General features: G+C 36.1%; 1 protein-coding gene across 1 annotated transcript in view; it reads right to left on the bottom strand.

Moving 5' to 3' along the window:
• Window positions 1-22,143, bottom strand: part of ERBB4 (erb-b2 receptor tyrosine kinase 4) — a 1,250,799-nt gene that overhangs the window by 559,244 nt on the left and 669,412 nt on the right. Inside the window, exon 3 of the mRNA XM_064286721.1 lies at window positions 14,648-14,834. Within this exon, the coding sequence (XP_064142791.1) occupies window positions 14,648-14,834 (187 nt within the window). The remainder of the gene's footprint in view (window positions 1-14,647; window positions 14,835-22,143) is intronic.

Genomic DNA, 22,143 nt, shown 5'->3' with positions numbered 1-22,143 from the left:
TAGCTTCCAAGTGCTCAGAACAGAGTGCAAAAATGCAGCACCAGTCTCTCCTGAACTGCAAGGGTTAATGTCACGTCCCCACTTGTTCTAAGGAAGGAACTTGAGCACTAAGAAAATGTGACTTACATTTTGCCTTAGAATTTTTCCAAAAAGATTGGTAGTAGATAGGTATTATCAAATGATAAAAGGAGGGGGGAGCCTAAGAACATTCTTCTTTCTTTCCAGAATTGAAAAATTCAGTGCCAGCATTAGGTGATTTATCTAAGGTCCAAGTGGAATGAGAATATGAATCGTCTGATTGCTAGTGAGGCTACCACAACTACAGCTACCGATAAAGAACCCTCAGCTATGAGTCGGAATCGACTCAGCAGCGCTGGGTTTGGGTATATTATAGATGTGGCAAAGGCTGACTAATGAATTTATCACTCTTAAGTATTGTCACTACATTGAAAACTGTCTAAAGGAGGAAACAGAAAGAAACATATTGATTTCTCATTTCACAGGTAAGGAAACTGAGGCATGGCACTTAAATAACTTTGGCATTTCTTTTATTGGTTGCAGGGCTAGTATTAAATACCAAATTTATAAGGTTTCAAAATTCAGACTCTTTTCATTATTTAATGCCCCTGGGACTAGAACAGTATATGTTGGAAGTATTGTTTTCAGAATCTAAAAACATGCCTTCTCATCTAGAACACTTAGGCTGCATTTGAATTATGATCATGATTCCACATTCTCAGGCAACGTTTTATGTCTGCATCAAGAATCTTGCAATCATTTTGTATCTGAGCTATACTTTTATCAGCTTGTCCTGCCCAAACCATTCCTGAATTTATGGCCAAGCCTTAGAATATATTGTGGATACAACAAGACCTACTTTTAACTCCCTGTGATTGTTTTATATTTTTTGTGGGTGAAGTACTAATCAAAGAAACTATAAATGGCAACAATCAGAGTTGGCTCTGACCTATACAAACTTTATAAGTAGCTCTGGTGTCACAGCAGTTAAGCACTCGGCTGCTAACCAAAAGGTCGGTGATTCGAACCCACCAGCCACTCCACGAGAGAAAGATGTGGCAGTCTGCTTCTGTAAAGATTACAGCCTTGGAAACTCTATGGGAAAGTTCTACCTGGAGGGTTGCTATGAGTCAGAATCGACTCAATGACAATGGGTTGGGTTTTTTTTATATAAGCACTATAGACATGTATGGATTTTCACCTGTGTTTGTCCTTTGTATCTCACTGATTTTATTACATTTTTTTCAAGGGACTTTTTCTACATTGCAAATTATCTGGCTTAAAAAATCATTTGCAATTAAAATTACAAATGTGTTTTAGAGAGAAGTCCATTTAGGGGGCCGTCATTCTGTGCTTACCTATGCATGTGAAATCCTGAAACACATTAGAGTTCAGGAGCTTTAATTGCGATCAATTTTAGGCTTATCCATTGCTGTTTATTCCTTCTTTACAAATCTATGGTTTTGTGATTCAGCAGGAAATGTTTCAAAGCTTTTTTTGATATTGAATATATCTTACTAAGTCATATTTTAATGAATTAAAAGGTAAATGAGCTAAAAAGTTACCCTAAGTCTCTCGCTGATTTAAATTTAAATCAGACCTCCAAATTGGCATGAACACGGCTCAGCAAATACTATTCAATTTTAAATCTAAAAATATATATATATTTAATAATCAACGAAATGAACCATTAGGAAGAACTGCCTGCAATGCTATTAAACACATAAAACAATTGGATAGCTACTTAAGTTATGCGCTCGTGATCTCCAGTAAAATCGCAAAGGTGTTGATAACCTCTGCTGTGGCCTCTGATGTATTTATTTTACACAAATGATCGTTAGGGTTTCATAATTTTTAAGAAACGCTTGAGCCAAGACACTAATTCTTGATTCATCTCTTTTTCCTGAGCACCACTGATCTGCATTTGAACCATGTTACAGTTTTAATTGCAAAAATGTATCATTATGACATGTAATTTCTAACTACATGAAATGACAATGTAATGCATAGAAATGAAGCTTAGCCACACATTCACCATGTGAACCTTGATATCAATAACAGAGGCTGCTTCTGTGCTTCATTTCATTTTTCTACCTACACTATATAAAAGATGTATCTAGAAAGATCCCAAGTACTACCTCATTATCATTTCAATTTTTTCCTTGCCAAATATATTAAACAGTAGTCATTGAACAGGAAAATAAAGTTTATGTAAAGTTTAGTAATATTTTGGTTCAAAATATCTCTAGGAAAAAAGCCTAAATAGCTTGATATTTTTTTTTCAATATTGTAAGAATTAACTCAATCCACTTGAAATCCGAGATTCTTTTAGAATCATCCTATTTCTTAAAGTATCTACACTAAGCAAAATCATATTAAGACATTAAACAAAGAAAGACTGAATTGAAGAGGTGACATTTAGACCAAAAAAATCTGTTGCCCTCGAGTCGATTCTGACTCATAGTGACCCTACAGGACAGAGTAGAACTGTCCCACGAAGGAGTTCCTGGTGGATTCAAACTGCTGACCTTTCGGTTAGCACCCCTAGCTCTTAACCACTATGCCACCAGGGCTCTGACATTTAGACCATATGAGTAATATCAAATATTCTCAGCTCATTCACACCTAGCATAGGATGGTAAAAAGTTCAGTTTCACGGGACCTCCTTCCTTCTCAGAATCCCTATAGCATGTTGATACAGAGGAAAATCTAGAAATATTCTTCCTGGCCTCAAATCTAAACTTCATAAATTATTGTGTGACCTGTGATATGTTACTTTGTATCTTAAAACTGTAGGCTCTTCGTTTTCAAAATGGAAAATAACAATAGTAGCTTACTAATAGGGTTATTGTGAGGATGAAGAGGGATAATGTTTGTAAACCAGTAACTCCTAAATAGTAAAATATTATTAATTATGGATGCTATTATAATTATCCCCCCCCCCCAAAAAAAATTGCTGTCAAGTCGATCCTGACTTACAGCAACCCTATAAAACACAGTGGAACTGCCCTACAGGATTTCCAAGGAGCTGCTGGTGGATTCAAATTGCCAAGATTTTGGTTAGCAGCCGAGCTCTTAACCATTGTGCCACCAGGGCTTCATTATTATTATAGTAGTAGATACATCCTGGGCTCTATTTTTACTATACAGATATTTTGTTTTCTAGAGTTATTATGCTAAAATGAACATGTAAAGTCATTCAAATCAAAGACACCAAGCCTAAAATAATTCTGGTTACAGGAATAATTTAAAAGCTAGTAGTCTTTATGATAGGATTTCTGATGAGCATCACCAGATATATAATTCTATCCAATACAGGATCAGCCTACTTAACACTGATACAGCAAAAAAACGGGGTCATAAAGAATTTAGTGTTGTTGTGCACCTTCAAGTCGATTCTGACTCATAGTGACCCTGTAGAACAGAGTGAAATGGCCCATAGCATTTCCTGCCTGAAATCTTTATGGGTACAGATTGCGAGGTCTTTTCTTCTGCGGAGTGGCTGGTGGATTCAAACCACCAACCTTTTGGTTAGTAGCCAAGCACTTAACCATTGTGTCACCAGGGATACTTTTAGAGTATTTGGGGCACCATTAAAAGTAAATATAGTCTTTATTTTGTCAATAGTTGCGAGAATACATCCAGGTTGTCACAAATAAAAGACCAAATCAAAGTTTGAAATCCCTGTATTTTATAATAGATTGCAAATCAAAAATGATCTTTCTGGTATCAGCTATCTTTAACATAATATATTGATATCACAAAACCAAACCTCTAATTTGTACCTTAAGGCAAATAGAGTTGAGTAAATTGAGTGGTTCTAGAAGGAAAGAAAGGATCCCTGGTGGTGCGGTGCTTAAGTGCTCGGCTACTAACCTTAAGCTCAGCAGTTCAAACCCACCAGCTATTCTGTGGGAGCAAGATGTGGCAGTCTGCTTCTGTAAAAATTTACAGCCTTGGAAATCCTATGGGGCAGTTCTACACTGTCCTACAGGGTCTCTATGAGTCGGAATTCACTCGACAGCAGTGGGTAGAAGGAACGAAAGGGTTTTAATTCACTTTTTCCTGGAAATATTCCTCAAAGTTGTTATGGTTATTATTATTCAATAACTAAAATCTTTTGACTTGACCTACAATAAAATTATAGATAGAAGTTACAAGATACATTACACACAACAAATCATAAAGTATTAAAGAGGGAAAACATTATGTGAGCTAGAATAACAGAAAAGCATGGCTTTAGACTTCCTGGTACACTGATAAAGAACATACTCGTGAAAGTATCATTTCACTCTCAAATCTGGTGACAATCCTAAGATCTAGCTGATATGTATTGTTAAGAGGTCAAAGTTTTAAGGGAATATCCTATAATAAGTGATTTTTTTCTACCTTTGAGCAATATTTTAATCTATTTTGGCAGGAGAAGCAATAAATCAACTAAATTTCAGAGGGGAAACAAACAAACAGTAATTCCAATTTCCTGGTTAGTAACGTTTATTACATCAAAGAGTGTTAGGCCATGCAAATTCTCATTTCCCTATTCCTTGATATAGATAAATGAAAAATTGCATCTATCGTTTATGAAATACTGACCATTACTATTGCAATCTGTTTTACACACAGCCACATGAAACAGTTTCACATAGTAGCAATTTTGCTATGATTCTAGGGGACTCGTAGGAGGAAGTTTGCTGTATTTCTTTTCTCTTGACTTCTTACTATATTTTATCAATTTTAAGCCACACATATTTTTCATATTTAATATCTACAAAGTCCTGATTCATCTTACAATTAATGATCTCTCACATTTATGTTGGGGCTTTTACTTTCTGTTTAGTGGGCCCTAAAAACAACCACCACAGAAAGAGCTTCTTACAATGGATGGTGACTTAGATCTGATGAAACATGCTATCTATTTAAGAAAACATTTTATAGAGGGATGATTTTGTGTTACCTTATTTTTTATTAAATAAATGATGGGGGGAGGAGGAAACTTTTAACATGAACTGAGAAATTCTAAAAAATGTGACAGTTTTCATGTCAGAAAAAATTTTCAACATACTTTTCAAAATACTTTCTCTGTTACAATAATGATTATAATCCCCTAGAACTTACTTCTTTCTACAATGTCATTTAAAAAACAGGCTTTAGGACCTATTTCTATCTAGACGCTTCTGCTATGGAAACTGACAGTGAAAATAAAAATCTCATTCTTAAAAGGTCACATTTCTGAACAATAAAAAACCTAAGTCATAAAAATTCTCATTTTACAAGCACATTAAGAAACACAGTGCAAGCTATCTAGAACCAAGCTGATCGAAATGTAAAACACAGTTTGGTCCTAAATCATAAATGATTTGGTGATATTAGCCTAACATGCATTCAATGATTGCAAAAATATGTTATTGTTATTATTTTTGACCAAAAGCATATTTCTCCTCAGGTAATAATAAATAACATTTATTTTAGGAGCTGCATTTAATCCTCTATATGCCACTTGTAATTCAACATTCACAACCAATTTATAATCTGAGGCGTCTATTACATTCAGAGATGAGGAATGAGGCTAGGAAAGTTGGATAACTTGCCTGAGATCAGGATTTGAATCTCGGGAGTCTGGATCCAGAGGTTGTGCTTTGATTCCTATGCTAATCTGCTTGTAAACATCCTTGTCTACAATGTTCTGCTAAGTAAACATGCTGTCTCTTCTGCATTGTCTACTATGACAGCCACTAGCCACATGCTATTTAAATTTAAATTAATTTAAACTAGGCAAACATTAAAAATCCATTTCCTCGGTGGCACTAGTTTCAAGTGTTTCAAGTTGGGACTATATTCCAAGTGCCCAACAACCACATGTGGCTACTGAGCAGCACAGATTGAATATTCTGTCATCACAGAAAGTTCCACTGAGCAGTGCTATTTAGAGGATAAGACAGATTAAAATAAAGTCCCTTGATCCCCTAAGATCCTTGACTATAAAATAATAATAATAATAATAGTGGGGGGACCAAACTTTCCCAACATATTCACATTGCAGCTGAAGGGCAAATATTTGTCAGAAATCTAATATTTACTGAGAGATGACAGGTATGCAGAGATAACTTGGAATAGCTCCTATCTGAGCACAATGTCTTGAATACGCAAGTGGAGCAAAACAACACTACCAAATATTTGCATTAACTTAGTTTTCCAAAAGAATACTGAAATTTTACCAGTAAAATTAAATTTATAAATAAATGCTTGTGAATTATGGCTAAGAATTCAGTAACCTTGATTTTTAAAAAGCCATAGTTGAGTGGCAGCAGCTATAAAATGAGTCTGTAGACATGATCCTTTTTAGTCAAATTCAATTCACACTATTGTTGCTTTGTGTTTTTGTATTTTATCACCAACTTACCACCATTTTCTACACATACGTTCATGAGATATTCAAGTATTGTGTAGCAATTAAAATCAGGAAGTTCTTTCTAAAATGTTCTGCTTAAGTTTGGGTTTAATATTTCTCTGACCGTGGAAACCCTGGTTGCATAGTGGTTAAGTACTATGTCTGCTAACCAAAAGGTCAGCAGTTCTAAGCCAACGAGTGCTCCTTGGAAACTCTATGGGGCAGTTCTATTCTGTCCTATCAGGTGGATGGCAGTGAGTTTGGTTTTTGGTATGGTCTTTACTGGACAAATAGTCTTAAACATATCTTAGAAATGGCACAATATGAAGAGGTGGGCAGTAGATCTAGATTCTATCACAAGTTGTCTCTTGTTTAGCCACTCAACCTTTGGTCTGGCTTCTTCTGCTGTAAAATTACAATAAAGATATTTTCCTGGTCAGCATCAGAGAGTTGTGTGTGATACAAATAAAAAAAAAAAAAAAAAGGGATTTGAAAGCATTTTGAAAAGTGTAAATTTCCACAAAAATATTTAGCCGTTGCAATTACCGTGCCTTTGGTAAACATTGGAAAAGAGCAACGTGTAGCCTGGTTTCTCACCTATGTCTGAATATTTCAGGGTCCACCAAGCTTGGGACTGCCTCTTCAATATAAGTAGAATAGATGGATTGATAGATAGATTAATGGATGGGTGGATGGATGGGTGGATGAATGGATAGATAGAGCCATAGAGGCCTGTCAATGATTTCAATCTTTATTCCCTCTAAAATGCAGATTCAGGCTATCTGGAAATATTACACTGCTTCTAGCCCTCAGCCTGCAAATCAGAATGTGTAATGATCCAGTGATTCTGGACCGAACATTTCCATTCCTCCCTCATTGCCTGGGAATGGATGCAGTTATTCTGCCAATTCTTTACAGCTGAGTCTCTGCAGGCCCAGCAAAGCTAATCCCCTGGAGTGTGAGTAAGAAGGCAGGTATTCTGATACCTTTCCAGCTTTCCTCAAAGTGAAATCATGTCCCCATGTTGATAATCAAACAATTTTTTTTACTGCATTTGGGACCTTGAGGAACATGAATCTGCCAGTGTTCTAAGAGCCACCATAAGCAAACAAGCATGCTTTCTCAACAAAGGAGATTTAATGAGGGGTTTTGTTGAACTTATGTGTTTCCTTCCCTTAGAATATATATGCTTCCTCTCTTAGAGGAGAGAACATACAGATTTTAGTGTATGTTAGGATCTAAGAATAATCACAGAGGTTTAAATTCCCTAGTAGGTAAATTCCCTAAGAGACTCTCATAATGCTAGGCCTCCCCCAATTTTTTTCCTAAGAATGCTATAGCGATTTAACAAAATATACTTCAGAGAGTGGAATCTCTTCATATCCCCTGAATAGGACATAAATCAAGGGGGTTGCTTTTATGGCCTGAGCACAACATTTAAGTCACAAATGAAAACATGTTAGCCAGAGGAGAAGAGATGGTTCTATTCCCTGGAATCCCTCCATGCCTTATCTGTCTACCTATTTACCCTCCTCTCTCAGTTTCTGGTCAGTGGGATAGCAGAAAGACAAAACCCACTTCCCCTTTTTCCATTTGCATAAATTCACTCTTAAGTTTTCTGAAACTGAGAATAAGTGTTTGAAGTTTTCTGAAATGGTCATTATAACTATCTGACCCCATAATTATAGCACGTCTTCTTTTCAAATATGTTTCTGTTTTATTTATCTATTCACATAAATACATCATTGTGGTTTTCCTTTTTCTACTTAATACACACATGACAAGCAATTTTCTTTAAAAACACTGATTAGAGTATTATTTCTAGAAATTGTGTGCCCAATCTAAAAATGACACCTTCATAACAATGCACCACCCTTCATTGATTCCATCTGAAATTTTCACTGCCAGTTAGTTTTCCATTAAGTCATTTTCCAAGTAATCTATCCTTAAGCTAGGAGCATTCTTAGGCTTTTTTTTTTTTTTTCTCCAGATATCACAATATTCTGAGTAGTTCTTCTAAAGTAAATAGTAGTAGTACCGTTGTCAAACATTGTATTTAACAGCAATCCCTGAACTAGGTTGGTTGAACCCACTCAAATGTTACTAAGACCTTTTACAGAGCAGTTGAAGAATGCTTAGCAACTCTAGTGTCAGAGAAGGATCTCAGAATGAATATGGCTCTTGTCTGGGTCAAGACAAACGTCAGCGACAACGAAGAGTGAAACATGATGATGGAGATTTGAAATGAAGGGCTAGGGCAAGAGGTGCTTGGCATTAGACACTGGAAGACAGGAGGGAAGTATTGTGAAGTACCAAAGACAGAAATTGTACTGAGAGTTGACAAAGAAAAGCCTCAGGCTTATTGCTGCCAGAGAAATAGATCATATGCATAGTTTCGAAGTAGTATCAGAAAAGACACTGAAATTTGGAGCATCTTTTTGCCTAAACAAATCACTTTTCAGAGCTCGAATGATGCAAAAAGAATCTATTTGGATGTGCATAAACAGGTACAATTGTTCTGTCAGTCAGCGTGTTGACACAAAGGAAAGCAAAAAAGAAAAAAGAAACAGGAAGAAAATTAAATTTTCTTTAAGTATCCTCTATGGGAAGGGTGCTGTGATTGGCAAGTTCCCTTCTTTATTTCTTTAATGTCTATATCAGCACTGTAAGTTAGAGTTTTCTCACCAATTTTAAAGACGAAGAATCTGAGTCTCAGAGAAACAGACACAGTATTTGATCAGAGCTTTTCCACAGCCACGCGCTTTGACATACATTGAGTCAGTTATAGGTGGCCATGTCAATTTCAGTAATAGACTGTTTACTTGTTACTAAATAATGACAAGGGGTTTGAGGAAATTAAACAATAAAAGGTACTGCAATACTTTTATGTACTGCCATAATTAAAAAAAAAAAATACCGCTGCCATTGAGTGGATTCCAAATCATAGCTAGGGAGTAATTTTACCTATGTGTAAATAGCATCCCACTATTAACCATTTGCGCCCCGTAGAATGAAACTTCCATTATATAGAACGGTCCTCGTGTTAACTGAAGATCCGGTTTGCACAAAAACAGGGTTTGTAGGAAGCAAGCGTACTGTTCTAAAGGCATACTGTTCTAATGTCAATACAACAAAGAAGATTTCAGAAGAAACACAAACAATACATATATACACCAAAAAGGCTTGAAACCGCAATCTCAAAATTCTTTGTTATAACACCCTGCATTCTTCTTATCCCAACAACTACTACTTTAGTCATTTACTTTGCTTGAAATTGTTTAAAAATGAAATTTTGCATAAGAAGAAAATTCACCAAGAATTGTTATTGACCTTACAATGGTTTACCAGTATACAAAGATGGTATTAGGCAAAATGGAGATGTAGAATTTATTTCCAGTATCTTTTTGATCTCTAAGTCCTTTTATACTTACATATTTCTATCCAGGCTCCCAGTGTGTCTTTTTATTCTCACCCCACCTAGGGTGTGTTTTTTTATCAAGAGACTTATTTTTGGTTTCATTTAATCAAAAACTTATCTGTTCTCCTTCCCATTCCTTCCTTCTCTCCCCAAGATGATCTATGAATGAAAATTAATTGGATCAAATAAATACAAAGATATTAACCAGAGAGTGTGCTATCATTTCCTGGAAATATTTTTAAATTAAATGGTTCAGTGTTTCTCGAACTTTAGTAATCATCATAATCATTGGAGGGCTTGTAAAAGCTGGGTTACACTCCCACAGTTTCTCATTCAGTATGTCTCACGAGAGGGCCAAGAATTTGCATTTCCTACAAGGTCTTTACAAGGTCCCAGGTGGTGCTAATTGTGCTGCTCCTTTGAGAGCTGAGTTAAAAATTCAGCACACAATGGTATGTTAAACCAAAAAAAAACAAACCCGTTGTCATCAGGTTGATTCCTACTCATAGTGACCCTATAGGACAGAGTAGAACTGCCCCATAGAGTTTCCAAGGAACTGCCAACATTTTGGTTAGCAGCAATAGCACTTAACCCGTATGCCACCAGAGTTTCCAGTGGTATGTTAGGTAGTGTCATAGATTGAAATGTTCCTCAGGGGGAAAAAAAAAAACTCATCAGCTTAGACTGAAGGGGACAGAGAAAGAACGAAAATAGAGGACGCAGTTGGCCTCTTGAAATTCTACAGGCAGGAAACAGGTCAAAGGAGCTACATCTGTTGTTTCCCAAGAAAAGAACCACCCCTGAAGCAGCTCAGAGAGCAGAAGAACTATTGTTAGAAGGAGCACAGGAAGCAGAGTTGCCATGGCCTGTGGGGCTTCAAAAGGTGGGGTTATGGTCTTCTAGATCTCAAAGAGTGTGGCCACAGGCTCCTAGGTTTCAAAGAGTTGAATCTTAACCAACTTGGTTCTAGAGTGTGGGGCTGCTATTAAGGTGTGCCAGAGGATTGTGGCCATCACCCAAAGCTGAGGGAGTGGGGCTGCCATGCTCATGTAGCAGAAGAATAGGGCCTGCCAGGGCCAGTGGGTTGGAGTAGACCCTCAGATGGACTAGGAGAATGGGCACCCCAAAGCCAAGGGAGCACAGTTGTTGTCTCAGTGGGCCTGAAAGGTGGTGCTGAAGCCCAGGGCTGAGTGTCCTCTACCCAGAATCCTGAAAGCATAGCCAACACCCAGAGTCTTGAGGGGAGGGCCATTGCCTAGATGGTTTTAGAGAATGGGATTATTTTCAAGCCTTAAGAGCGAATGTCATTTGTTCTGCTGGGTTTTGGACTTGCTTGGTGCCTGTTATCCCTTCTTTTCACTTGAATTTCCCCGTGTGTAATAGAAATGTCTGCCTTGTGCCCGTTACCACTTTATTTTGGAAAGAGAAAAGTTGTATTCTAGATTTCACAGCTTCACAGATGAAGAGGAATTTTGTCCCAGGATGGAATAAGGCTAAAGTCCCACCCATGCTTGATTTAGATGGTTCAGAAGATTTTGGACTTGGAGTCAATTTAAGACTTTTGGGGTGATACGATGGGTTGAATGTGTTTTACTTGTGGCAAGGACATGGATTTTGGGAGTTCAAAGGGTGGAAAGTCATGGATTGAATTGTCTCCCAAAAATATGTGTCAACTTTGCTTGGCCATTATTCCCAATATTGTGTGGTTGTCCTCCATTTTGTAATCTGATGTAATTATTCTGCATTTTGTGATTTGTTGTAAATTCTAACTTCTATACGTTAATGAGGCAGGATCAGTGTGGTTTGTACCTTGAATCACAGCTTTATTCAAGCCACAGTCTTACTCAAGCCACACCCTTGCTGGAGTCACACCTATTATCTTACAAGAGATAGAGGAGAGAGAAGTGAGCAGAGGGTGGAGGGATCTCACTACTGCCAAGAAATAAGAGCTGGCACCAGAGCACTTCATTTGGACCTGGGGTCCCTATGCTGAGAACCTCCCTCCTAAACCCAGGGGAAGTTTGACGCCAAGACACATGGAAATCTCCAAGGAACACCAAGCCCACAGATGCTGAAAGAAGACAAGGACCTTCCCCAGAACCGAAGGAGAGAGAAAGCCGTCCCCTGGAACTTGCACTCTGAATACAAACTTATAGCCATGTAAATTGTGAGAGAATAAATTTCTGTTTGGTAAAGCCACCCACTTATAGTATTTCTGTTATAGCATCACTCAAAAAAAAAAAAAACCTGTTGCCGTTCAGTTGACTCTGACTCATAGTGACCCTATAGAGCAGAGTAGAATTGCCCCATAGGGTTTTCAAGGAGCACCTTGTGGATTTGAACTGCTGACCTTTTGCTTAGCAGCTAAACTCTTAACCACTGCACCACCAGATAACTAAAATAGGTAGCTAGGTATTTGGTCAGTAGGTCTTCTATTTCCCTCATGAACACAAATGAGTCAATAATTAGGGCCAGCCCTGTAGGCCAGCATCCATTCATAACGTTAAAAAAAAAAAAAGCAAAAAACCTTTTTTAAATCAGTCTGGTTTATATAGACACAAACAAGCTGCATAAAACAAATATCCTTCCAAAAACAAATGAAAAATCAATCCTATCTGAAGTCAATTACAATGTTTTTTGCTTTAATCAGGTCACCTAGAACTTTTAGCTCCTTAAGACTTTACTACAGAGCAAATTTTACCCCAAAGTTCTCCTCATTTGAACACTTAGATGTCTATTGTCCTTCCTCATATATTCTTGCACACGAACATAATTACACTTGCTGCATAACTTCTGACTTTAAAAATCAGAGTAACACTATTGATCTGATTACCTAAAAAAAGATCAGTGGTCCTAGACTGTCTCTGCTATATAATAGTTTTAGCATATAATAGTCAACCAACTAATGACTATGTTAAAATATCTGGAATATTTCCAAATTGTCTAATTTTCCACAATTTTTTTTTAAATTAGACTTTAATTTATATTTTAAAAAGAAATTAATAATAACTCTTGGACATATATATATATTCTAAACAATCAACTTAGTCTCTTAATCTCTTATTAATTACCTATTACTGCAACTGCCTAACAAAACAGCATAAGATTTTCTGGCAGAGGACAAATATTATATTTCAAGTAATAATGTTACGATAAGACAAAGTCAAACAGTGGTCACAGTCACAAGGAACGCGTGATATGAGCTCACTCAATAGATAAATTGTGTTTAAATGTGGCATATATTGTGACTATACAACTTTTTAAAATATTTTAGTGCTACTGATATTGAATGTGGAAATAAGAGAACTCTACACTGATTTTCATGTGGAAAGATTCTTCAATTAGCTCATCTTAGAAAATAATTCAAGTATTACATAAAATAGGAAAATAAATTTGTTTGTTTTTAATGTGATCAGAGAAAAATCATGGAGAACATACAATGCTTTCGATGCAAGCTTTAAGGGGATAAAATTATTTTTAGATTCCGAATTTGCATCATTCAATTTGTTCTATCCATTTTACTTCCAAAATTCCTCCTCCTATCGTTACTTACATGTAACTAGTAATTTAGTCAGACACTCTGCTCTTCAGTGAGAAAGCTATCTTTGAAAGAAAGAGAAATAAAAATGTTGATGAAAAATCTATAAATTCTGAATAATTTACATTGATAATTGTCATCAATTCTACAGTAATTATATCCAAAATAAATAATATAAACAGTATTTCTCTATTCATCCAAAATATCCCAAATTCAGCTCATGTTTGGCTAACTGTGAAGCTATTTCTAGCTTAAAATTACATGGTTTATGTCAAATGTGAATGTAAGAAATGAATAATTTTAAAAACCTGAAAATATTGACCTTATTTTTTACTCAATATTCTAATGTAACACCTCTAAAATGTTTAATTTTTCAATGTCAAAAAACATTACCACTGAATGAGTCAAAGACACACAAAAGCACGACATATTTGAATGTAAAATATATAAATAATATTATCTTAAATTAATAGCTCAAGCTTCTTTATCCCACTGTGAAGTACGCAGCATTACTAATTCACACATTTTGATTACAGGGGCACATCGTAATATTCAATATTAGAAACTTGATACCAAAAAGTCCCCCACCATAGTCCTTATAGGAAATGAAAAGATATCACTAGGATTACAAGGGATAGCTTGCTAAAAAATTCAAGTAAATTTTTTTGTAGCAAGATGATTAATTTAGGTCGTTAGCAATCATGTATCTCTGATGTCAGGAAAAACCATCACTCTGATGATGCTGAAACATTTTAAGAATTACTGTTAGTAACCAGTGAATTACTCTACAAAACAAAGCTAAACCAAATCCGTAATTAGATGTGTTTTCCAAAAATAAGGTGATTGTGCAAAATAAAGATTAGTGGAACTAAACGTGATAACTTGGGCTTTTACTGAGCTTTAAGGAGAGCCTGAGTCGTGATGTTATTGCAGAGATTGATGACATGGTCCACTGTTCAGCTGAGACCACCAAACCTAGTTTTCTTAAACCTGCTTCATACTCAGTTTTTACAATCACTGAGCATTTGCTTAGAGTGTAAGTCTGTTCAGCTGAGATTTTATTTTATTTATTTATCTATTATGGTATCCTTCATATTGCACACTACATTATCCGTAAATAAAAGCAAGGGCATCATCTTTCTCCTAAAATGCATAAATAGTAGATACTTAAATGATTTTAGTTTTCCTCAGTGTAACATACAATAGCTACGCAAAAACACATATGTGTGTAAATACATTATATTGATAACGAAAGGGAATTTATTATTTTGAATATTACCCTTACCTGTCAAGTTCTTCAGTCCAAGTTCTTGAAGTCCAAAGTTCCCATCTTTTCTGTAGTTTAAAAATATCGCCAAGGCATATCGATCTTCATAAAGTTTTGTCCCACGAATAATACGTAAGTTTTCCAGAGGCAGGTAACGAAACTGATTAAGAGCCACTAACACGTAGCCTGTGACTTCTCGAATAGACTGAAAAGACAGAAACAATTGCTTGTATTAAAAAATCAAAGGTTACTTGTAAGTACGTATATATGATCATTTAGATAAAAATGAGTTCTTTAACTCTAATTTTCAGCTTTTAATTTAATATACTGACTTCATCATATTCTAAATAACGGTTTTGCTAATACAAGATTACAAAGGGTTAGAATCTCATTTGCAGTATGAGTTGGAAAAAAAAAAAGCCATGAATCTGCTTGAAGTAAAATAAAGGATTTTGTTTTATGAGACATTTTCATACCTGAGGTCTGAAGACAATGAAATGAATAAAGAGCTCATTCATTGACAAACTGAATTGAGTTAAAGGCACATACCTTAAGTCAGACTTGGATTAAAAAAAAATTGGTAAACTTATCACAAATAAAACAAAGTTATAGTAGTTTCTGTAGAATGTAAGACAGATTGGAAACTGCTATGTTGGTGCTTAATGCTCCATTTATCAAAGAAGATATGCCCTATACAACTCTGGAGAACTCATTTATCAACAACATGTATTAAAGACTGATTATCACCTCTAATTTGATTACAACCACATTTTTTATTTTTACCGTGCATTGTTTATATTCAGTTGTCTATAATATGACTTAATTATTTGAAAGTTTGTGAGACTTCAGAATGCCCATGAAAAAAAATGCTTTGGGATTCATTTAAATTTATAGTTTCTCAGTAACATAAATAAGTTCATAATGCCAGTTAGGCAAAATATGCAAAAATATTTTTTAAAAAAACTGAAAGTCATACAAGAGTGGTGAAATATTCGGTATTATTTTAATTTCAGAGTGCCCTGGTGTTCAGTCCTTGGTGTGTTTTTCTTCTCTGTCTACCCTCACTCGTTTGGTGATCTTATCCAGTTTCAGGGTTGATGATCCTAAATCATTTATCTCCAGGTCCTCCCCTAAACTCCATGCTCATACCCAACTACCTATTGGACATCTTCTCTCGGATTTGTAATAAACATCTCAGATATAACCATCCAAATCTCCTGTCTTCTTTCTCCCACCCGTCCAGCAGGGGTGGATATTGGTGAGGCCAGTACCTTGGTGTCATCCTTGACTCTCCTCTCACACACCACATTCAAATCATCCTATCTGTTCTACTATCCAAATGACGAAGAATCCAACCACTTTTTGCACCAACCACTGCTTCCACCTGAGCCACCATCATTTCTCATTCTGTTTCCTCTCTTGATCCCTTAGACTATGCTCCAAACCATTGTGATTCCAGAATTTTCTTTCCAAATAGGCTCACATTCTCATCCAGGGCCTGCAAGACCAACTAACCCAGGTGTGTCCCCCCCAAAACAAGACTGTGCCACCACTGTACATACATCTAGACAGAAGGTGTGGTCCAGTGAAGCTGCTTAAGAGGAGAGCGGATGGATCCTGTATGTGCAGGTTAGAGGGTCCGCTCACTTATGCGCAAGACCTCTCACAATAGTGGACAGAACTGGGTGGGGGAGAGATTTCAGGCTGGGCCCTATTTCTCTCCATGCCATCATGTTCCTGAGAAGTCCAAATATTCTAACTTTGTACCTGGCCACTGAAATTGTTTTAAAGATATATCTGTTAAAGTGAAAGGTTAGAACGTATTTTATTTAAGAATGTGTAAGTTTGATTTATATAAATATTAATACAAGGACTATATGGGCCTCTACTTATCCAAGTGGTTCAGTGGCTGAGCACCAAGGCTGCTGACCAAAAGGTCAGCAGTTCAAATTCACCAGCCGCTCCTTAGAAATTCTGTGGGGCAGTTCTATTCTGTCCTGGTGGGTCGCTATGATTCAGAATTGACTCAACAGCAATGGTTTTTTATTTATACTGTTGTCTCTGGTCCCACAATTCTAAGGTTGAAAGCAAAACCACTAATCACCTAGAGGAGTAGAATCCTAACGGAGCAAAGATGGAGATAAAGAGACAAATAAGATATGAAACCACTCATGGCTGGCACCAGATGGGGAACTCTGAGCTACTACCGGCATTCCTGAGATCCTGAGTGCCTGGGAGTGAAGAGATGAATGCTTTTAGAAATCAAAAACAGGAGTGGAAGGCCAGAAGTGGCATGCATTGTAGATCAGAATTTGTCAGAAGTTTCTTCTATCCGAATAGTCTAGACCTAGAACTTTACATGTCCTTTTTCAGCTACTGTTCCTAATGCTAAACTGTTACTCTTCTGAGTACTTAGAAAAGAAATCATAAACTCTTTCTGACATCATGTGCTCTGAAAAGTAAGAAACTTTCATTAATTATAAAACTGATTTACTCTTTGACTTGTATGCAATAATTATCAAGCACTCTTGGTTACAACATAACTTGTGGCAGAAGGATTAGTGTTGGGGGTGGAGGACGTATCATCAAGCTTTTGCCTAGAACATGTCATAATATAATATCCATCATTCTTCCTAACAGTGGGTTCATCATTAATTCCGACCACTTAGGAAGTGACTCTTCTTATCAAAAAGTGCAAAAATATACGTTTGTCCAGAACATGTCATAATATCCATCATTCTTCTGAATAGAGGACTCCATTATTAGCTCCAACTCCACTTAGGAAGTGACTCTTCTTTTCAAAAAGTGCAAAAACCTATTGGTTTACCACAGGATAGAACATAAATAATGCTATCAGAAAACAGATGAAGCACATTCAGGTAAAAGAAAAGAATGTCAGTAGCCATTCTGCAGTGTTCATTAGAGGAAGAAACTCTTTACAGCTATTAATTGATAAAAATGGGCCATTTGGCATGGCTTTTTTTTTTTTTGGACCAGACATTAACAGAGGCTTAAAATAACCTGCAAGTAATAAGGATCCTAGCTCCCTCAGCTAAAAGAGGAAATAATTACAACTAAGAACATATTTGCATGAATGTGCTTATGTTTGGATTAACTACATTGTAAAATCTATATACTTTTTGTTGCAGAGTGTGCATTAAATTATTATTAGAAACACCCTTGTTATATTCATAGAGTCAGGTTAAAACCAACAGCTACTTCCTTGCTGAGATACCTAAGCTCCTATAATTAAGATTCTGGTGTCCAAAATAAGCCTCTTTCAGTGTCCTGCCCCAGTTATACTTATTTCTCTTTCATCTTGCAAAATGTTCGTGTTGCTTAAATGCTAGCCTCACAATAGCCTTTTGTTACATAACCTCTGGATATCATTACATGTTAATAATGATACTGCATATGTTCAACCCACTTTGAATAAACCACCCAATAAGTCCTTAGTGAATTTGTTGACAGTTATGGTGAAGTTTGTATTCCCCTTTTCCTTCATGGCCCTTTCTCCTCCTCAGAGAAATATGTAAATGATAGAAAAAGTAAGGATGACTGAAAATCCTTCAGCCCAAGACTTATTGTTCCAAGCTTTTATGTCTAGAGGGGCTCAAGAATCCAAAGGGTTTTTTAAAGCGTTGGATGAGAAATAAAAACAAAGAATTTGATGAGTGATAAAAAATTTAATGAAAGATAAATATAAAATTCTTTAAAAGCACCAAATTGTATCATAATTTTGAACTCCTAAATATTCAGTTTCCTGGCAGTCATTCTTTCAGATTTTCTTGAAACCTTCCTTTGAATAAATATCCTGAAACACCCCCAACGGAAACTATTCTGTAGGAAAAAAAGGAGTCACCATATGTACTGATCAGAGACAAATAAAATGACAGAAAACAACTTAGTAATGGTAGAATTACTTAGTACTTAAAAAGAGTCAATAACATGATTATGAGCTAATATTGACAGACCACCAAGCAATCTGGGTAAAAAAATCAAAAGATATCTAAAAGCATCAATTAACTGTCACAACGTCTAATGAGGTCACACAATCATGCCAGCTACCCTCCCATTGTCCCCCTCCTTTCAGTCATCAGAAAGAAGGTTAAGTAGCCCAATGTTTTAACTGTCTCAGAACTTTTTTATGAACATAAATATAATCTTTAAACATGTAGGATTATCTATGGGAAACTATAATGATAAAGAATGTGGGGTAATCTGCCAGGTAAAGCCCAAAATTTAGCCTTTGCACTTGCTACCTTTGTAGTTTTGATCAAGTTGTTTAGCCTCACTGAGCTTCAGTTTCTTCATTAAAAAAAAAAAAAAAGTAATCCATCTATTATAGGGTACTGCAAGGATGAGAAGATATATCATAAGAAAAGTGTCTAGCAAATAATAACTGTTCAGTAAATGCTATTACAAGTATTACTACTCCTGATAATAACCAAGTTAGATGAGCTGACTTTGGACCATCTGAATTGAAAACTAAAAATAATAATAACATCCTTACATAAGAAATATTGCTTCTAATCTCCTTTTTATTTATCTTTTGGGGTGTTTCATATTGCCTTTTCTACTTGTAGTATATCCCTAAATGACAAAATTGATCCCTTATACTTTTTCTGCATAGCCTTTAGTACAGACCCTGGCACTCAATAGACATTCAGTAATGGCTGTTGAATGTAGTAGAATTGAAAATGAGAAAGCAACGCTTAAAGTCTTTTTAAATACTGTTTGCTATAGAAATAATTTTATGAACTTGTAGCTAAGACATGGTTTGAACAACAGAAGTAGGATTTTTGCCCTAGGATCACAGTACCCATTGCTGTCAACTTGATTCTAACTCAGAGTGACACTACAGGACAGAGTAGAACTGCCTCACAGGGTTTCGTAGTGCAATCTTTGCGGAAGCAGACTGCCACATCTTTCTGCCCTGGAGCAGCTGGTATGTTCCAACTGTTAACCTTTTGGTTAGCAGCTGAGCACTTAATCACTGTGCCACCAGGGCTCCTTTAAACACCATAGTAAATAAATATCATAAGAATGACCCATAAAGAGAAAATGTGACTCTGATTCTGGCTCAGTAACAGTAAAATCTGCCTATTTTGTCAACCAAAGAGTAAATACACACCCAAGACCTATCTTTCTCCTTGTGGTTTAAGCTTTTGCTGACTAAAACTGATTGATTTCCACTGTCATTTTCTAAAGGATAAAACACCATACGCCCATTTCTCCTATGTGATATCTTAGGGGAAATGTAAAATCTGCAGCTATAAACTTTCTGGGATTTTCCATGGATGTTTTTCAACCAAAGATCACAAAAGATTATAGGTTTGCCGAATTTATTCTTTTGCCTCCAGATCATTCCAGAAAAGCCAAACATTATTATTTTTAATTTTCTATTTCATTTCACAGCTCTCATAACAAATAAACCTTTTTTAAAAAACAAATATTTGACACAACTTTCTTATTCTGTTATTTTTGATGATTTTTCTCTGATTTGGTCCTTAGTTGAAACAGAAAATAATACTTTAAATGTTCCTTCATTTACCAGAAAATTTAAGTGATTGCAGTACCTCACAATTCCCAGCTGTTTAATCAGTGTTTAGGAATAATTTTATGCACATTAACAGCAATTATACATTCTCGGATAAGTGTGTAAAACTCTGTTTCTGAAACTTTTCCTATTCAAATTATGCCTCAAAACCATGTATATTTTAGTTATTTTTCTTTAATATAAGCGTACCTTTGAAAATACAGCTATTCACTCGTAACATGTCAAAATTGTTCTGAATTTTTAACTTCTACTCCAGTGTCTTATGTACTCATATCCAATTAGATATCATCCACAAATAATACGAGTTTCTATCAGTCAAGACATCCACAAATACAATAGTGAATATTTATGCTCAGTAGGCTTGCAGTGAAATAAATCTACAATATCAGGTGGTGGAATAGGGATCGAAGAACTATCTTGGGTGGTGGCAGGGAGTAGGGACAGGACAAGACCCCTCTTCTGGTAATGACTGCAGAACTGTGTATGTTCTCTGACAAGGACAAAGGTAGTAGCAAACTGCGGCCTCTTCATCAGTAAGGCTTTCCTTCAAGTTTCCATAGTCAATTAATTTCAGTCCCTGTCACCTCACGGCAAATCTTGGAAACTCTAAAGCAGAGAACACTCTTAATACAACATAATATTAAGAAGTTTAACAGAAAAAAAAGTAACCGTATAGCAAACATCACATATTCCGACTGTATGTACAGGTAGAGGTTTTCCGCCTATACACCTCATTCACATACAAAAAGTTTAAGCTCAGTGGTGTGTTTTGCCCTGGGATTCCATTTTTAGTTTCTCCACTGTCCTTAAAACTCCCATGATTGGGCCACCCAGGCAAGCAGGAACTCAAAGTCTGATTTAATTAGATTTGGCAAAATAGAGTAATGTGAAATGTCACGTACGTGACTGTAGTAGAGTAGAATTTATGTTCATTACACACAGCATGAAATAACACTTGAGGGGCATAAGATCCAATTCATCCTGGCAAAACTGCTAACTCTCAGCCCCTACCAGCCAGTCTCTCGGGTGCTAGTGCTCATAAGATCCCTACTTTCTGAGAACCTTCGGCCTGTTCATTCATCTCTGGCCACATAGTCAGCTCTCAATCCATGAACCCCTACCAGTGAGCACCTTTAGTTCTGCTAAAAACAGGAGTACTTACTTGACCTGTCTAGAAAGAACCATTGTTTTTTCTCTGTCCTCTGTATCTTTTCTGAGCTGGCCGGAGAGGTCTCAATGGTTCCCATTCAGGTCTACGTTCCCAATTGTTCCTTCATTTCCTGACCTTACCTAGACTGTATCCCCATATCACAGGCTTGTTCCACTAGAGTTGTTATTAGGTGCCCTGGAGTGGATTTTGACTCATAAGGATCCCACGTGACACTAGAGTTACATGATAAAAATTAAATTGAGAGCTTTTGTAGATCCATTTACATAATCATACAAATGTCAATTTTGTGTCTATTTAAAAAAAATCTCTACTGCTAAAAACCTAATTTCTAATTTTTTTAAAATATGAATTTTCCCTTTCTATCTGCATCTAGGCAGGTAGGCTTGCAGTTTTAAACCTGAATTCAAAACTGACATTTTAAATCTTTTATAACTATTTAAAGCATAACATGGATTTAATTTTTCTCATCAGATACACACACTAAGCTCTAATGATTTGAGGGATAAAATTTTAACTGAAATTAGATACACTCCATACATGTAAAAATACTAAGACTATTTGGAAACTTTGAACTAAACTTTGTTTAGATGTACGTAGAACTCAAACTGAAGAGAACACATGAATCAAAGCATTGCAATTTTTGTTTACAGTATATGTGGTGGCATAAAGGGTTGGCAGTTTGAATCCGCCAGGCACTCCTTGGAAACTCTACGGGGCAGTTCTACTCTGTCCTATAGGGTTGCTATGAGTCGGAATCTACTCGACGGCACTGGGTTTATATGT

Source organism: Loxodonta africana, chromosome 6 (genome assembly GCF_030014295.1).
Source record: "Loxodonta africana isolate mLoxAfr1 chromosome 6, mLoxAfr1.hap2, whole genome shotgun sequence".
Classification (NCBI taxonomy): Eukaryota; Metazoa; Chordata; class Mammalia; order Proboscidea; family Elephantidae; genus Loxodonta; species Loxodonta africana.
Note: the sequence above shows the minus strand (reverse complement) of the source record. Positions and strands in the feature narration are given on the sequence as shown.